Source organism: Anopheles stephensi, chromosome 2, assembly GCF_013141755.1.
Source record: "Anopheles stephensi strain Indian chromosome 2, UCI_ANSTEP_V1.0, whole genome shotgun sequence".
NCBI classification, from domain to species: Eukaryota; Metazoa; Arthropoda; class Insecta; order Diptera; family Culicidae; genus Anopheles; species Anopheles stephensi.
Window position 1 is genome coordinate 29,931,263 of NC_050202.1, and position 19,193 is coordinate 29,950,455.

Sequence of the window (19,193 nt, forward strand, 5' to 3'; positions counted from 1 at the left end):
AATCAATTAAGCGATCTGAATTGGAAACTTCAAGGGGAAAAATCAGTTAATCACTAATATGAAATTTTTGAATCCAACATTCTACATGACGAGCTAATGTAGTTTCTAACGCAGCGCAGGAATCAAAAGCCAACATTGAACGTTAAAGGTAAGTTTCAAAAATTGATAGACTAAGAAAGATGGGTTTAAAAGCAGATTGCTTTATTTTCAAGAGATGGAACATTTATTTTATTTCATTTTTGGCCCATTTTCCGTCGAGGTGGAAAAGCTTCCACTCGATATGCAAATAGAAATAGTAGATTTTTAGAATAATTCTGCATTGAAAGAAAAATATCGAGAAGTCGGAAGGCCTGCAATATACTGCTATCTTTAGCACATATCTTAGAAAATGTCAGATTTCAAGCGAGAAATGCAACAGATAAATTTGTTAAGTACATTATTGTACTGAATTGCAACTTGACTTCAAATACATAAGTTAAAAAAAGTTATTTGTTGAATCATGTTAATTTTCTTCTCAAGTTCAAATTATCGGAGCAGAGCAGAGTTTGACACATCTGCTCTAGAGCAACGGAAAGTTGAGAACGAGGCATTTGGCTGTAAATTAGTCTAAGTAGCACTCACCTTTGGCAGGCACGTTGTCCTTGATGCACTTCATGATGGGTTCACGGAAAAGGGTAGCGGAAATGTCAAACGTTCAATGTCAAATGCTGGCTCTGCCATGGCTTACCAGGATGCAACCATAGCGACTGCGACCGTCCGTCCTGCATTATGATGAAGCTTTCCCATTGCTCGCCCTTCGGAACGGAATCATCGAGACACTGGGCCGTGTTGTTGTTTGTGTGTGTTTCTTCGATTTTTTTTTTATTGAAAATCCAATATTCTTCCTTCGGCTTCTTCTTCCTTACTCGGGTGTGTGTCTGTGTGTTTTCTGTATCTGACTGTAGTACACTCTTCAGCAGTTCGCAATAGGGTTTTGGTTGATTTGAGTGCGAAGAAAGCAAGAAAGGTGCAGTAGTTATAAGATTTGAGGATGTAAGGTGTGAAACATAAACGTTAATAACCTTTTAGCATTAAGGGAAGTAACACGTTTGCGACAAAAAGAAGAACACACTACGAGGCTTAAGGATTACATTACTTTTTCCCGCGGCGGGAAACTTTTTGGTAAGAGCTTTTGTTGACACTTTTTTTGCATTGGATTAAGGTTAATCTCTGAGGCGGTAAATATAGACGTCGAACAATAAGCATATTAAAGGGTTGCTCGGTTTTGGGGGCAAACCTTCCACTGGGCAAAACTTTGGGTTGCCAGAAATGCTACTGATATGATGGAATGAGACGAACCGACCGAATTGGCCGACCTTTCTGCTAATTGATTTGTTACATTACGGCAAGCACTGTTCTATGAGCATTTTCAAATCCCTTAGGTCACCTCCTTTTTCGCTCGTGTCTATTGTGGTTGGGGCTTGAGTTTGCATACGAATCATTGGAAGCGTTCTACGCCTAGGGTACAACAAAACCCGTACGACGGTTTTATAATTTGCGTTAGTTATGTTCATTGTAGTGTGTTTGGTTTGTGCAGTGCAGTAGGAAACATGGCCAAAATATATGTATATATAGCCCCATCTAGTATCTATGCTATATTGTAGGGTGGGAATGTATGTTGCGGTTTGCTGGCCTCCAACCCGGTTCCATATTTGATACGGATACCGAAAACGGGGCAGCTACTTTAGTTTTTTTGTTTGTTATATGATCATATCATACCATTATGAATAATGTATATAAACGTTACCAATATACGTATAAATAGTGCCATTTTGTTGTTTTGTATAATCATACGAATACGTACAAATTTACGCCACCATCTGTAGAGTATAGTATAGGACACATTAAGTTTTCTTGCTCGGTTTTGTCTGTTTGCCTCCCTCCATCATCATTCTAGTCCTTCCCTCATCAGTCGCCAACCAACTGTTACACTTTAGTAATTAATTTGTTCTTTGTTTTTTTCTTTTTGATCTCAAGTCTTTAAACTCGTTTCAGTACGGCATATAAAACATCTATAACTTTGTAGTTGAAGCGTTTGTGTTGTTTTTTGTTGGTTTTCCTTTTTTTTGGTTTTTTGATTTTATATTTTTTATAATAATTTTTGTTTAAAGTGTTTTTTTCTCTTCTTCTTTTCTTTTAGTCATTTTTTGGTTATTTGTTTTAAAATATTGTACATAAATATATGCTTTCGCATTGCCTTTCTCTTAGTAACATTGTTAAGCTTTTCTTCGCTACTACGCCCTCCATTTAAGCTCCATTTTCGTTCGATAGGTGTTGTGTGTTTTTGTTTTGTACCTGTACCCAGTAGAGGCAAAGCGAATGTTTTTTTTTATCTCAATATGGTGTGAGCTGTTGTTTAAAGTTTAAGTAATATAATTTACATCGTTTGTGCGGTTTTTTTGTGTGTTTGTTTTCCACTTTTTTTTTTGGTTGTTGTTTTTCACTCTAGTTTATGTGGTTTGAGCTGAATAAATATGGTTTACTCTGTTTCATTTTGTTGTTGTCTGTTTGTTCGTTTCTTTCCTCTCATCTCTCGTCTAGCGATAAAGTTATACTTTGCATCAGTCTACATTTTACAACGGTGTTTGTTTTTTGTTTTTCTTCTTATGCGTGTTTTGCAATGCACATTCAATTGAACGCGTGTTCCGTCAAGGAAACCAATGTGAGGGAGGGTGGGAATAAAGTTTGGCTTCAATTCAATTTGCAAACGCTTTGCTTTTGTAGGGTAAACATTAAAAATGCAACAATCTGCCTGCGGGCGGTGCAGTTGGTATGTGAAACCTTTAATTTGATGTATGATAACTGAGCTGAAAAATATCGCCGAAACTCAACTATTCCCTTCATTTTCTAAAATACAGCTTTCTTCAGGTTAACCAGAAGCAAGATGTGACTAATTTTTTTCTTAACTTTTATTTGAGTGTATCGATCTGTCATCTTTGGCTGGAAAGATTTCGATCGTATAACCGGAAATTAATTTTTTTTTGCTGTACACATGAGGAAAAATGATAGAAATAAATATAAGGAGGAGATTTTGGACTATTCCACCTAATAATAGAATATTACTGATTCATTGGAACGATTAATTTCATTAAACATATTCGTAGCTCCGTCAAAAGCCTAAACAATCTAGTTCTGATGCGCAGATCGCATACTTTCTGGCGTATCACTCCAACCGGTGGGTAGATAAGCCTAACTCATTCTGACACATAGATGGCGCTAATACAATTTGAATCTTTTAGTTGGTAAATGTGACAGCTGTCAGATTGTTAGTATGTATCAAGGTGGAGCAGCAGGTGAAGCAGATCAAACTGCCGATCTGATCAAAGAGAAAATTCAAAATGCATCCAAGGTCCAAAATACCTTGGCTGGTGTCATTGCTCGGTCGTATATCGGACTAGTCGTAGAAAACTTTGAATGGGATTTGATAGATAAGGTAGGATTCACTTTGTTTGATATAGGAATCCTCTGAGCTAATCATCATTTGTTACTTAAAAGGGGTGGATAAAAACGGATTTCTTCCGCTTCTGTTTCTTTGGTGGCATTTAAAAGATGGGAACACCAATTTACATTGGTTTGATGAGTTTTACCCAGACTTGAATCCGGACTTAACTGTTCAAAGTCCTCTAAATCATACTCGTAGAGAAGAAATCACCTCACTAGAGGCATATTGGGAGGCTACCAAGTTAGTATACCAAGATCGCCACATCGCTCATGAAGGAAGCTATTTTGAGTAAAAAAATGTAATTAAGCTAAAAACAAAACCTTTTCTTAAATAGGGCAAAGACTCTTCTACCCACCTGTTGCATGACCTATACGTTCGCCCTTTAGCGAGTGAAATATAGAATCCGTAATAACAAAACTATCATATTAAAAGCCCTTTTTCTCCAAAAAAAATCCCACTTTGTTAACAGGGTCTTGTTGTTGGCCGGCTAGTTACCTTTTGCTTTGGGGTTTATGGGATGGACCTGCTTCATGTCATTCGGTCGGTCTCGAGAGTCATACATCGTTTCGTTGCACTTCGTGTCCCATCGCTCGGGGCAGCGTTTCATCCTCTCATCAATTCCCTGGTGAATTTCGCATACGTTGCCACCGGCCTCTTATCGAAGAACGTGCCACATGGCGATGGGTTTACGGTTGTTCTGCATCAGATCCTGCCAGTGCTGTGTACCGCTGCCACCCTCGCGCAAACCCACCCCACAGCCCAGATCCTGCCCTTCGCCTTCGTTCGATGTTACGAACAGCTCGACACCGGCGTCCTGCAGCTGCGACGACGGCAGCTCAAACGTGAACGCCTCGTTCCAGATCGGATTGGTTGGGTCCAGCGCACGGATCGCACTGGTTTTACGCTTTTTCGTGCGCTTATCGTTAACCAGCAGATACAGCTGCACAGAGAAAGAGTGACATCGTCGGTAAGAATCGTTCGAACAGGGGAACGTGGAGCGTACTCACCTTCACGAAGGGTTCGTGCGAGATGGACAGGTTCTTCGCCTTCATCACAACCACCGTGAGCCGTTCCGCTTGGGGTAGGTAGCTGAGCGAGATCAGCAGCTCGGACGACGATTCGGAAGGTTTGCGAACGGCGATCAAATCCCCCCAAAGCTCACAACCGGACAGGTCGAGCGTGTTCAGCAGGAAGCGAATCTCACCGATGACTTCGTCGTGCGAAAAGCGATCGTAGTCCAATAGCTGGGACGTTTGAAAGATGGGAAGAGATGGAAATAAAAGACCAAAAATGCCAAATGAAGTGAATTGATGCAAAATTTATTCCGAGAATTGAGTGAAAGATTGTCAGCAACGTTCTGTATCCGCTTTGAAACATCTCTTTTCCGAGAACTAGTCAAGCTAGTCAGAAGCATAAGCGACACACATTCGTTCGTTTTTTTTCTTTGCACACTTCCCACTACATCATATCGCAGTATAATTGGATGAAGTTTACCGGAAATTCACATGTTTTCAACCATGGCCAAGGATGGACGTTTCAAATTCACATGAATTGAATGAATTACTTGTAAATGAATCGGTAGTGAATTCAGTTTGACTTGTGCGTCACAACGAGAAGAAAGATTTTATATGAAAAACTTAATTTTGTTTTAAACTAAATGATAAAAACTACTTATATTCAGTATAAAAACTGGTCCTTTAACACTCAGTAACATTATATTCAGCTTATTATGAAAAGGGCAAAGTTTATGAATTTAATGAAAGTTTATGGCTTAATGAAAATTTATTGTTTGTCGTTTTAAATAAAAAAAACATTAATAAAAATGTTACAGTAAAAATTGCTTAAGAGATAAAAAAATGAATACCATTGCAAAGATAAAAATTGATAATAATTTTAATTATAACATTGCATGCCTTTACAATTCAACATTACAAGGACAATGGAGGAGCCGCTACTACGACGAGCTCTACGAGCTGTACGATGATCTCACTATCGTACAGCGCATTAGACTCGCCAGGCTCCGGTGGGCTGGTCACGTCATGAGAATGACACCGGACGACCCAGCCCGTAAAGTCCTTTTAGGCCGTCCACAAGGACAGTGGAGGCGTGGTAGGCCCAAATTAAGATGGAATGATGGCGAAGATCCTTCATTGTGTTAAGAATTTAAGCCATTTGTTTTATAACCAGAAAAACTTTACAAATTTAAAAAGAAGTGTTACCTAAGGGTATAATCAGGCTAGATATGTCATTCGAAGCTTCCGCAGCTTCCCATCCGTGTAGACACCCAATCTCCGACAGGTCACCTGATCCAGCCAACGAACTCGCTGTGCTCCCCGACACCTCCTTTAACGTACCTTTTTAACCTTTTTAACGTAAATGTATTTTTGAACCATTCCACCAAACGTTCTTTTGTTGCCCAGCCGTACAGTTGTTACAGCTAAATAGCATATTTTAATATTTAATAACCTTTCAAATATTTAGTCCAAATAAACCAATATTATACTGATGGATCATCCTCTAAGGAAGGCACCGGCTTCGGTGTTTTTAGTGAGTCCGCCGAAGCATTTTTCAAATTGAGGGAGCCGTGTAGTGTTTACACCGCAAAACTAGCCGCAATCTTGTACGCACTATTGATTATAGCAGCGAGTCCTTCGGATCAGTACTTCATCTTCACAGATAGCCTTAGCGCTATTGAAGCACTAAGATCCCCGAAGGCTGTTAAGAGTCAGGATTTCCTTAACATTAAAATCATAGAATTGCTTGGCTCAATGTTCGACAAGGCGTTTTAGGATTTTGTTTATTTTGGGTACCTTCTCATTGTGGAATTCCCGGCAACGAGAAGGCAGACTCATTGGCCAAAACAGGCGTCCAACAAGGCGCATTTTACGACCGTCTGATCTCGGCCCGAGAGTTTCTTCGCCTACCACAGCAACTTTTCCTGTCTCGCTGGCAGAGCATGTGGGAGGCGGATGATCTCGGGCGATTCCTTTTCTCGATCTCTCCGCAAGTGTCCCTGCGGCCTTGGTTCGGTGGGCTCTCTGTTGACTGGGCATTCATACGCATGATGTCTCGACTTATGTCGAATTATTTCGCGTTGAACGCTCATCTGCAGCGTATAACTCTGGCTCAGACGAAGGTGTGTGGCTGCGGTGACTGATTTCACGATGTGGATCACCTTCTGTGGTCCGGCGTGGAGTTTGAAACCGCAAGACCCTCCCTGTTGGGCGCAGTCGAGAGCATCGGCAGACGTAGAGAAATAAGGGAAGTGTTGGCGACTAGGGACCTAGCGTACATGAGGCTCATCTACCGATTCGCCAGAGACAACGGTCTTATCCTTTGATTCCGCATCCCTATTATCCTTCCAATCCATATCCGCCATTCCCTTTGTTATGTGTTGTGTTGTCTTTGTCTTTGTCTTAAGTGTTTTGTTTTTGTAATGCCACGGGTGATCCGTTGACGAAGCAACAGCATCCGGGGTCAAAGTCGACAATGTCGTAAGAAGAGAGGCAGAATTTTCTGTAACAGTGTTCTTCATCTCTGTCTAGCCTTGATGGCGCAAGCCCGGCCTGGCTGGCGTTGGGTTCGAAGCTTGTCGGCGAGTGCAGCCTCGTGATTAGCAGAGACCCTGCTGCTACGGGATGGAACTCGCCGATAGCTTCTGAGTTCGGTGCTGGCCTGGTCGAGCTGGGCTATCACTGCTGGGCAGTTTGAGGAACACTGTACGCAGGCAATTGTTTGTAATGTCCAGATTACTGTTTTCATCTTGTATTGTAACAGTCCTGATCCGCTACACGGAAGGATGTTCCGTTTCCCACTCACTACCACCAACATAACAACAAAAAGCAATAGACCCGGACCAAACCATCGATACAACCTCCACAATAGACCCGAACAACCACACTGCAATCTCCACACACCGACAACCGAGCGCGCCCGGGATAAGGCGAAACATCAGGGAGGAAATGCCTTGGTATTTTTTTGTGTGTTTGTACTTCGTTAGCACATGCGGTGCTGACAATGCGGCTTCAAGGCGTCATAATTAAAAATAAATAAAAAAATAAATAAGTAACCTTTCAAACTTTTCTCAAACTCCAACTTTCAAACTTGTCAGGCAGGACCGGGGTTATGATTCATATTTACAAGTCTTATCTGGGCTGTTCTTCCATAGTGAGGACTGACTATCCAAGTATGTGGTATCAACAAGTCTAGTAAGTCAGAAATAGCAGGCATGATCTAAATGGTCGTTTGGCCAAGAAAGAAGAAGAAGAACTTTTCAAACGATGTATTTGTATTGCAGTGCAAGAAATTTTTAAACAAATCAAAAAGTTGGTAAATATCGGACATACTTTGGTTTAAATAGGTACAGATCATCGATTTCCTAGTAGAAATATAATGCTGTCTATTGGGCAAAATGGTTTAATTTTGAAGAAAATTGGAAAAATTAGGCTAGGCACTTCTCCAGAAAAAAAACAACTAAAGAAGTGTTTGTGTATTCGTCTTCAAATAAATCAAATAAGCTATCATACAGCTCGTATGTTGTGTTTGATTATTCTTTGCCATTTTAAATAAGATCAGCTTTAGATATCTCTTCTAGTTCTTTTTTATTCTTAAAATAATAGGTGTGATAAGGACTATAGTACCAAAGCTGCTATATAAACTATCCTTTACACCTATATTCTTTAAATTACAGTTCTTTAAGTTCTTTAGTAGTGTAGGATCCCTGCTTTACATCTTAAATATATTTTATGAAACATACATACAATCATAGGAACGGTCAATCGCATTGCAATAACAACATTAAAAACCGACTAGCGCACTCGGCTGGCGATTTGCGCAATGCAATACGAAACCAAACCAACCAATGCTCCAAACATCGCACGATGTAGACGGTGGCCAGCAACTAAGCGTAAAACTTAATCCACTCCGAACCATCGCCAACAAATAGAACAAAACAGCGACCAACTCATCCATAGCGACACATTTTATGCAAGCGCAGCAATCGCCCCGAAACAAACCAATCAATGAGTGATAATTAGATAATGAGTGATAAGAACTAACCATAAATTAAGAAATTTTTGGTGTAAATAAAGCTATCTTCCCCAACCAACGAGAGAGTTGACGAGCTCCAACGAGCCAATTAAGGGATGTTCACTCTGAATATCTAGAGTCGCCTGGTCCACTCAACGCCGATGAGCTTCGAGTGTCCGCCTACTAAAGGTAAGGCCTCGATGACTCCAACAATCCAGTAAGGAAGAATCTCATCTAGAATCTTCACGATTGCCTGGACAGTCGATAAATGGAAGAATTCGGTTCGGTCAGCAAGTTGTTGTTCGTCGTTCTCGTCGAAATCCAAATGAACCACGTAAGTACGGCGCGACTCAAATCGCATATGCGCAAAGCCCCGTCGTAAAAGACCGACTGATCCCGCGTATTATATGGCGAGCGTTTATCCTCGATATTACAGTAGTAAGAGTATAGCAAAAATGTTATCAATTTGTATTAAAATCCCTTTACAAGCTAAACACATTTGAACTATTGCAATGCATAAATTCCCATTGTCATCTAAAATCAATATGCATCAAGACTGCTTCGTCTGATTGGAAATATTGATTGTGAATGAAAAATAAAAAAGAAACTTATGCTCGTATGTTTTTTTGTGTTATGAAATCTATAAATTCCGATCATACGCAAAAAAGCATCTTCACAACCAAGACACAAACCGATTCTTTTCATGTGTCGTCCGCAAATAAAAAAGTGGAATATAAATTGCACTAAATTCGCCGACAAAATACCGACAAACCGAACATGTCGGCGTACCCTTGTCGTTCCAAGCGCGTACAATGAAGCATCACACACACACACACATACAAAAGAACGGATCAATGGAGGAGTTTCTATCGGAGCCCTTTACCGGCACATCGGAATCACATTTACAACCTGGAGCTTCAATAAATACGACGACCCCGTGCCGACGACGCATACTAAACTCTGATCGGTTAAGGTGTTAACCTCCGTTGAAAGTCCACAGAAGGATTTGAAGGTTCACCTCACGGACACATTGAAAGTCCCGTCAATGAGCAAGGATGATTGATGGTGAGAAGTTCGCTTGAAGGTTAAACGTTGTAAATATGAATCATTTGCATAATACTGGAAGCATCGTAATACAGAGAGGAACATAACGCTGTATCCTTCCCGCCCAGTGCCAGTAAATGTCAGGCAGGTTGCGGGGAAGGCACCAATTCGCAAACAAGGATTCATTTCATCAGCACAGTTGGTCTGTTTGCACGAGATTATCAGTCGAAGCACACCAAAACCAGAAACTTTTGCACCGTAAGCGAACCCCCGGCAGTAAGTGCACTAACGAGATCCGACCAGAATAGTTTAAATTACATCCAAACATTACGGCGTGCCCCACCGTACGTACCTGCAGCACAAAGTTGCTCTTGACTAGATTGCGAGGCTTCAGCGGGAACGAGAGTTGCTGGTCAAAGTACGGATGCGTTTCGGTTCGGTGTACCGCCGTCTGTTGCGTCCGCTGCTCTTCGTCCGGCTCGAGGAACATCTTCACGTACGGGTCTCGGAAACCGGCATCTCCAGCAGGCGTTAGATCTTGTGCTGTTTGGGTGTGTGGTGAAAACGTTAGTGATATCGCTGTGAGTGGCGAGAGAGAGAGAGGTAGAGTCGTTCCGTACCTTCAACCAGATGGACCAACAGTTCTTCCTTGCTTCCGTCGTACTTTAGCCGCAGATGGAAGCGCCCCAGTACCGAGTGGATGTCGTTCGCTGCCAAAATCACCGGAACACGTCTGCGGGGCGAGCGGCTACTATCGGACCGGATCGAACCGATAGGACTGTCCGGTGCGTTCCCATCACCGACCAGTGACATTACGCCCGAGAAGGTGCTGTTCCGTTTCTTGGGTGAGTTGAACTCGCGTGGACCACCACCACTGCTGACGACCGATGTAAGGCTCGCTTTGCTGCCCCGTTCCGTACCGTCGGCGGGTCCTACGGCGCCCGCATTGCTTCCGGTACCGATGGGAAAGCGTCCCTCCAGGCTGAACGTACGCATCGGGCTGGGCGAACGAGATTTCTGCGAAAAGATGAGGTGATGCATGTTTACTAAACATCTTTTAAAGCTTTAAAAAGCTTTTAGTAAGTGCATGCAACGTCAAACTACGACTACTCATGCTTTACTTAGGGAATTTTCCTCTTTGAATAAAAATTTCACCAGAAACCCCTAAAGTTATGCAAATTGCAATACACCGTATAAGTTTAAAATCCCTTTTTCCTATTTTTTTATCAATTTCACATCTCCAAAAATGGAATTACACTTAAATGAAAAGGAACTCACTGGTACAGCTTTAATCTTCCGAAATTAAATAGCCAGAATGCACCATTACCTACCCTCAGAATTATATTATCGGAAGTAGTCGAGCGAGTGTCGCTGTTTGCGTGTGTCATAAATTTCGGCACACTTTCCCGGTAACTCTGTGCAGACGAAAAAAAAGAGCAGATAAAAAAAAGCGGACATACTCCATCAATTCGCTTCACCCGCAAACATGTGTAGCGCCCATCAGTGTTAGACAGCATTACAACCCCCAAGTGGGGCACAAAAGGCGCTGAAGAACTTACCGAACTTCTCGAATGGACACTCTCCATGCTGTTGTTGCGCGAGGCAGACGAGGCCGCTGGATGCGATGGGCGGTAGCCGGGTCCGCCGCGTGTGTCACCCGTACCGTACGATTTTTTCGTCGGCCCTACCGTGGGCAGGGTCGGTTGCAGCGGGCTGGGTGTTACTTCCACCGGGCCCGTGCCGAGCGTTTCCGAGCTAATCGAATGATGGACGACACTGCTCGCTGGCTGTACCGGTACCGAACCGCTCGACACGTTACAGTCCTGCAGATTGATCTTCCGGGCCGCCTTTTTCTCTTCCAACCGGTCCAGCTCGGCCCACTCTTTGCCCTTGCGGCGCACCACGTAGTACCGGTACATGACGATCGTGACGGCTACCAGCAGCGCTAGGCCGGTACCGGCCGCTGCACCGAGCACGGCCGAGCTTACAAACACCATGCCGGTGACTGGACTGGACTGGACTGGGCTAACGAATAGTTCCCCACAGGGATGCAGACACTATCTCGCAGTCTGATGAGTGAAATACTTCGCTAATGGAAAAAAGGGAGAGAGAAGGAAAAAAGCACAAAACATATTAAAGAGATACCGACGGGTAATGTAGTGTGGCACATACATTTCATTGGGAAAAAGAAAGCTACGAAAGAAAAACAAAAACTCCAGCCCATCGATCATCCTGGCTCCAAGTGGTTCACGTTTCTATAGCAATATATGACACAAATTGAGTTCAGTAGCACCAGAAGTAATTTACTGTTTTGGCTGTTTATTAGTGAGTTACTTAGTAAAGGGCGTGTATTCATATTCATATTCATATTCGTTTATTAGTTATCTAACAATAATTGCCTGCATAACATGAACCAGGTACGTTACAATAAATAATCATCAAAACCGTTGCCTTAAAAGAGTTTTTAAATTGTTAACTGACATGTTAAAATCTATTAAATTGTCGAAATCATTGTATGTATAATTATCACCTTGGCGACATTACGAGACCAAGGTAATCAATAATTTATTTTTTTTTTTGTAAATTTGCGCTGAATGACTTCTAATCTGACTATTCTATCTTGTTGACGCCGGGTCCAAACTATACTAGCAAGCTCAATTATGGCACGAACTAGGGAACAAAACAACGATTTTAAACAGAACGAATCTTTAAACTCTTTACAAACACGAATGACGAAACCTGATGCACGTAGGGCTTTGGAAATCGTCAGGTCAAGATGAATCTGAAGCGTTAGCCTGCTATCGAGAAGCACTCCAAGATCACGAACTTCATTACAACGAGGAACGGATTAGTAGTTATATACTCTGAATACTTTGAATACAATTAAATTGATGTTTTCATTAAACGAATATTAACATACTCTAACTTTTTCTGAAATATCAATTCGTACATACACACTATTTTAGGATGAACTTCTTCTCGATTCGATAGCGCCAGAAGGTATGCAATGTGTAGATGTAGTGTAGGACACTTTTCAACTTTACATGGCTATTAAATCATACAGTGTGGAATGAAACAATAAGTCCAACATTTCTTAAACTTAATCATTCCAAAATATGGTAAAATATTGTAAGTACTAGCTTTACATTGCAACAAAGTGTCTCTTGAATAATAACTGAATCATGGTGTTATGTGTCTGATGAAAAGCTGCTCCATTCGCTGCACAATTTTCCTATTGATATTAAAATTTCCTCGTCTCACTACGATCCTGAATAAGGTATTGGATTCTACGGTCATTTCAGAGCTTGAAAATCAGACAATTTTAGACAGTTTATGTCCAACATTTGAGCATCCTTGCAACAAAACAGCCCGAAACGTTTAACAAAAAACATATCATTTTGATAGAATGATCGCTACACGCATCACACCATGTAACAATTTTGAACAATAAATAAATTTGAAGAAGCTAGATAACTTTTGTCAGGTTATTTGCGGGCTAGCAGAATGTTTGCCATATAGAAAACACACTTTTATGTATTTTGAAATTATGAAACAAACACTGCGTTTCAAAACAATTATCAAACTAAGACTTCTGTTCAAAGTTAATTCGTGAGCTACTGGAAATCTACTAGCCCCTATTGATATCACATTTTGTTTGCATTAATTAATAAACGATTGATAAATCGATAAACAATTATTGTCAAACGTATTTTGACCATGTTTTCAGGAGAATGGCTGATTCAATAATCTGATTCAATGTCTTGAAAGACAGTATCGAGCAAAATGATTCGCTAACTAATTGCCCCATTTTAAAGCTCCTAAAACTACCCGTTCTTATGATGTAGTCCAACACTGTACATTGCATACCTTCAGGCTGATTTCAAAACAAACATTACATTGCATACCTCCAGGAGTAACTAAAGGGGTTTAATTATTGTTAACTGAATAAATAATTTAATAATCTCAGATCTTTCCTAACGGCAATAATGGAATGCATTAAGGGCAACCGTAAGTTTGCGTACAGCCTAGATTCGTTTCTATCATAATTAATGTATTCGAGATGTAGTCAATTCTAACACTTGCCGAACTCCACCGAAAGTAGGTTACGCAGCAATTAGCTACGTTCCGATATTAACCAGCAGTTGGAACGACGACCACCGTCATACCACCGGCATATGATTACTTATTCAGCCGTAGAAAAACATTCTTCCACAACATGACCACTACCACAAGGTGCCCTGGTCACTTATCACCAGCAAACCATTCATCAGGGAATTCATTTTTTATTGCCACTCCTGTGTAGTTGGATTCGTTCGAGGCAAGTAAAATGAAAGCACTCATCTCGACCGCATCTATTCACCACCGAAACCGCCGCGCTTCGGTACTAATTACCGCAAACTAATTTACTTCCCTTGCGAAGGTATGATACAACGATTCATCGCTATCGCGCACACGTGTGCTGTAAGTAACGGATAAAGCAGTGAAAGAGTAAATTACCGTTTTGCTGTGAAGATCGAATGAAAGGATTTTCACACTCTACGATAGAACGCTACTCTCGCTCTCTCTCTCTCTATCGAGCTAATTATCGGCTAACTACCGAGAAGTCTAAGCCGTCAGATGTGATTGTTTCGAGGAAGTGAATCCGATAAGCCGCTGTAGCTCCGATTGGATTGGACGGAAAGGATTTTGCTCGTTAAACGATCCACGCTCCACGGTTGTCTATTGGTAAGCTCGATTCTAGAGCCAGTGTAGATGTTTCGTTTGAAAAATTTGCTTCCACTTCCAATCGCAAACATGTCTCCCGGTTTTTCACAGCGTCACAGCGCAATGCCGTCTGATACGGAGTACGGACTGTCGTTGTTGGAAATCATATCCGCCGGAATGGTGGTCCCAGCACGAGGGACTAGACACGACAGTCGGAAATCGAGCGTCGGTCGGAACGCGGAAATTGGAATGGAAAATCGATGCCCGGGCTAGTGGAGACAACACATTTCCAACTACTGTCTTCCTTTACGGTAGGATATGCCATTTATTGGTTTCCCTTTCATTCACCGGTGGCGTTCCGAGTGCGGACGTTTAAATTAACTTCATTTTTAAAACAGCTCGCATTACGTTCATAGCTTGCGAGCACAGCTTGCAGCCACTGCGGAACGTGATCGACGGTGGGAAATTGTGTATTCATCACCGAAAGGAAAATTCAAACTTTCAACTAACGGAAACTTTCTTGAAGGCGTAATAGACAATTAAAAGCTTTGCGATGGGGAAAATTATCTTCCAAGCGAATTGTGTGTTTGGCGCTAGTTGGCGAGGGCTTTACAAAGTTGGGCAAAGTTTGCGTTCGAGCAGAAAATGTTTTTTCCTCTTCAAGCTCTCATTAATAAGAGGAATAGAAGGCTGGAAAGTAATTTCGAAGCTTGTTTTGAATTAAAAACAAAAAACTTGAAACTGATGCTTGAGGCAATTGGTAAAATCTACAATGTAGTCAACAAATGGATCAATTTAATTGAGCCGGTGCAACATTACCGCTGATTTGAATGATGTGATTTGAGTGATTTGAATCAATCGGGATTGTCGAATGGCCGAGGCGATAGCGGAGTAGGTCTTCACACGGCAGAATCGGGGTTCAAATCCCATCCAGACCGCGATAGGCACCCCGTACTGTGATTATCCAGCTACGGGTAAAATCAAGTCACGGAAAGCCAGAGAAGGCAAACCAAGATCTCTCGAGATTGAAGTGCCAAAGAAGAAGATGAATAATGCTTTATAGGGAAAAAGACTCGAGAAGGCACCCCCTTGACGAAATTTGTTAGGCACCATAGGATTTGCGCCTAAATGTATGTAATCGGCAGTACAGTATGGTTGAGTAAAGTCGAATGAAATGTTGCTTATTATTCAAGTAAAACCCCTCCCTCCTATCCTGACCATTCATTTTGGCTAACAGGATATACGTACTAATTTTGAGTAGCCCTAGGGGTGGCCAATCAGGCTCATAACATACACGGCGTCCCCGGATACTTGTTGACGGAAATAGATGTTCAGAAAAGAAGGAAAAATAAGAATAATAACATTTCAAATCACTTGTTACAATGTGTATTATAATACTCTACTCGCTGTCCAGTAACAGTATTAAGGAACAATGCACAATGTTCATATGAAACGAGTTATGACCATACAAAAATCTCACTGTGCATTAAAAATGACAGGCCACAGTGCTGCACATAAAAGATTCTAGGGGGGGCCTTCTCGAGTCTTTTACCAAAATAAGAATAATTACATCTCAAATCACTTGTTCCAATGTATATTACACCTGTTTACAGTTACAGTCGAATCGCTCACCGTTTGCTGCGGCTCATGAGCTGCTTGCTTCGATTTGCATGCCCTTACCATCGAATGCGCGACATAATGACCGAATCACATGCCGTTACCATGGAATCACGTGCCGATATACATGGATTTTTGATTGCTCCTGTATGAAGCGTTTGATGTTACCATTAGAAAACATTAGCTGGTATTTTTATACGAACAAACGGCTAATAAACCATAAATGGCAAGAAAATGTGTCGTACAATACCAACATCGAACAGTATCGCTCGCTATTGAACACAAGACTAGTTTTTCAGATGTGGTGATCTATACATTAAACTAGTGGAAATGAATGGGTTCGAACGGCAAACAAAACTTAGAAAAGTTCATGAAGCTAATAGTTTACATTTTTCTTTTTCAATATTTTTCATTGAATTGCATGAAATAGTTTGTATGTATCGTTCATTTTTGCTTTGACACTATATGTAAAACACGTGTAAAATAGTTTAAAATAATGCTTTCTAAAAATTACCCTGTTAAAATTATCCGTCAGTTTAAGCGATAAGAAAAAACCAATTGCTTCGAGAGAAGAAGCGAATTTTAAATGTGCTAACATTCACAAATCCATAGATACCAGCACGTGATTCCATAGTAACGGCATGCGATTCGACTATTGGGTCGCTCTTTCGATGGAAATGGCACGCAAATCGAAGCAGGCAGCTCGTTAGTCGAATCAAACGGTGAGCGATTCGACTGTAACTGTAAACAGGTGTATCATGTTCTACTCGGTGTCCAGTAACAGTATTAAGGAACAATGCATAATGTTTATATCAAACGAGTTATGACCATACAAAAATCTCATTGTGCATTAAAAATGACAGGCCACAGTGCTGCACTCAAAAGATTCTAAGGGGGGGCCTTCTTAAGTCTTTTACCGTTCCGGTTACCGAGGCGATAGCGGTGCCGATCTTCACACGGCAGAACCGGGATTCAAATCCCATTAAGACCGCCTCCCCGTAGGCAAGACTGTGACTATCCAGCTACGGGTAAAATTAAGTCATGGAATGCCACAGGTCAAGATCTCTTGAGATTGTAGTGAAAACGAAGAATAAAAAGAAGAATACTTTATGGAATAGGAAAAGCATTAAAATATCTCAAAAAAAAAACAGTAAAAATTTAGCAGACTTATCTTTAAAACTTAATTAATGTTTTAGAAAGAAAACGGGTAAGATTTCAAAAATTAAACACAATAACATTGAAGAGGCGGCCCGATGGTGGATGCGACAGTGGCGCCGGTCTTCACACGGCAGGACCGGGGCTCAAAACTCATCTGAGCCGTTCCCCTCATATTGAGAACTGACCATCCAACTATGCGATATCAATAAGACTAGTAAACCAGAAATGGCACGCATCATGACGTTAAGAGGTCGTTAGGCCAATAAAGGAGAGGAGAAGAATAACATCGAACCACCCAGTATAAACAAGCTGCTTGAAAGCTCCGTCAACTAACCATTTTCCATTGTCGAGTTGGGACTTTACGGAGTTGAAAGTTTGTTTTCCCATGTTGAAAAGGGTTAACCAAGTTGAATTACATATACAATGTCGCATTAGCCTTTTAAAGGGATTACCGAGTCACTTTGCAGATTGAAAACCAATTGGTTTTGGTATGTATTTTAATTTCTGTCGAGTAATTCCACTCCATCCGTATCTGTATTTGAAATCCTTCCATATGATTTTCAACACTCGACTATCCCGCAAGCGCAAATGCATACGGAGAGGTATAAGACCGACGACCAAATATACCGCTAAAATCGCAAAGTGACGGAGGTAAACCCTGTTGCTGTACCGCAAACAATGTTGAAAAGGCTTGAGAAACCCTGTGAATGGAAAATTTAAATCATATTGCCTTCGCGCCAGTGTACTGATTGTACCCTAAGCCGACTGCGAACCCTCCGTTGATAACAATAGCGCCCACCTGTTTTTGATTAATTAAATCAATCGCATTAATTTCGTAGCGAAACCTCTCACACCAGTCCCGGAAAATACTCTTATTTTTATTTGCCCTGTTAATTGGGTTTCTCCTTCCACTGTTTTCCTCGGTAAAATAAACATTTTAACAATGGTTGAATGCTTTCGAATTTTTCTTCCAAAAGTTGCAGTATCGCAATCGCCAAACAAATTAGCTGCAAAGCCAAAACAGCAACCCAACTTTCTTCCTTATTTACATTCTACAAACTGATCGATAATCATTCTACAGAAGAAGAAGAAAAAAGAGGGAAAAGTGAATGCGTTTTTCGGAACATTTCGGATTTTTAAACAACCGAAGCAAAAGGATGTTGAAACCACCAGTGGCAGGCAGGGTGTCATTTTACGCCGATCAATTTCAATCAGCTCTCAGGGCTGGGATACCCATCTTCGGGCTCAGAAAACCTCCCCAAGAAAAAAAAAACAGGAAACAAACACAATCATCATGTGGCCGAACAGTAAAAAAAAGCAAATTGGGTAGATGTGATCTAAAACAAACAACAGCATTAAAGTGATTGATTGTATAATCCGTTCGGCAAATCCTGGGTCACTGTTTTTCTCTCTCCCCGGGGGTATGTTACCGGGGGTTTGATTAAGTTGCAACCGCCGTGATGGCAAAACCCCTTTTAGTTAGTGTCAGCTCCATGCTACCGAAGCCGGTTGGGAAGTTGGGAAAAGAAAAGTTGATCGTATGTGTTTCGGTTGATTCCCTAAAAGGCGATACAAATGAATGTTTGGCACTATAATGATGAGGTATCAACACGAATGGAATATTGCGCTAGTCGGATTTTAATATTTAACACATATTTTGTATAAATTGTACCTAAAAACCGATGAACTGCAGTTACTGAATCATGTCTTTGTTAAATGAAAAATATGGCGAAAATGGTGGGTAAAAATTAAAATCCGCCTGGAAGGATGTGCCTTCGGGTAAACTTGGAAGCGAAATATTTTTTGTAAATGTTTTCAAGGAGTTACTCTCCACAGCTTTAACATAAATCGGATTATAACCCACGTGTTATCAGGGGAATTAAGCGATTCTGTGGATTAAATTCAAAGTGTGGGATACCGAAGGAGTTTTTGTTGTTGTTGGACACAGAGAGCATTTACGACACGATTTACGTTTCCATGTAACAGAAATAAGTGTTAGTGTGTGTATAACATCCTATCGGATTTGCGGAAGGGCTAGTGCTTGCTGCTAGATTTTCTAGCAGTAGCTCGTGAGATATGCAAACCCAACGAAGTATGAACCTCAATTATGAAGTTTGAGCACTGTACAGTCCTTAACACAACTAAACGAACACTATATTTT

At 41.2% G+C, this 19,193-nt stretch overlaps 1 protein-coding gene across 3 annotated transcripts in view; it reads right to left on the reverse strand.

Moving 5' to 3' along the window:
• Window positions 1-834: 834 nt before the first annotated feature.
• The window catches only part of LOC118503422 (synaptotagmin-10), a 34,915-nt gene continuing 16,556 nt past the window's right edge, over window positions 835-19,193 (reverse strand). The window contains exons 2-7 of one of the 3 annotated variants that reach the window (XM_036036660.1): window positions 11,113-11,637; window positions 10,885-10,968; window positions 10,174-10,570; window positions 9,906-10,096; window positions 4,489-4,725; window positions 835-4,421 (exon numbers count right to left, since the gene is read on the reverse strand). In XM_036036660.1, coding sequence (XP_035892553.1) covers window positions 4,137-4,421; window positions 4,489-4,725; window positions 9,906-10,096; window positions 10,174-10,570; window positions 10,885-10,968; window positions 11,113-11,550 — 1,632 coding nt within the window. In that variant the 5' untranslated portion in view covers window positions 11,551-11,637 and the 3' untranslated portion in view covers window positions 835-4,136. Of the gene's footprint in view, window positions 4,422-4,488; window positions 4,726-9,905; window positions 10,097-10,173; window positions 10,571-10,884; window positions 10,969-11,112; window positions 11,643-19,193 lie in introns of all 3 variants that reach the window. The other 2 variants (XM_036036659.1, XM_036036661.1) reach the window with 2 other exon arrangements.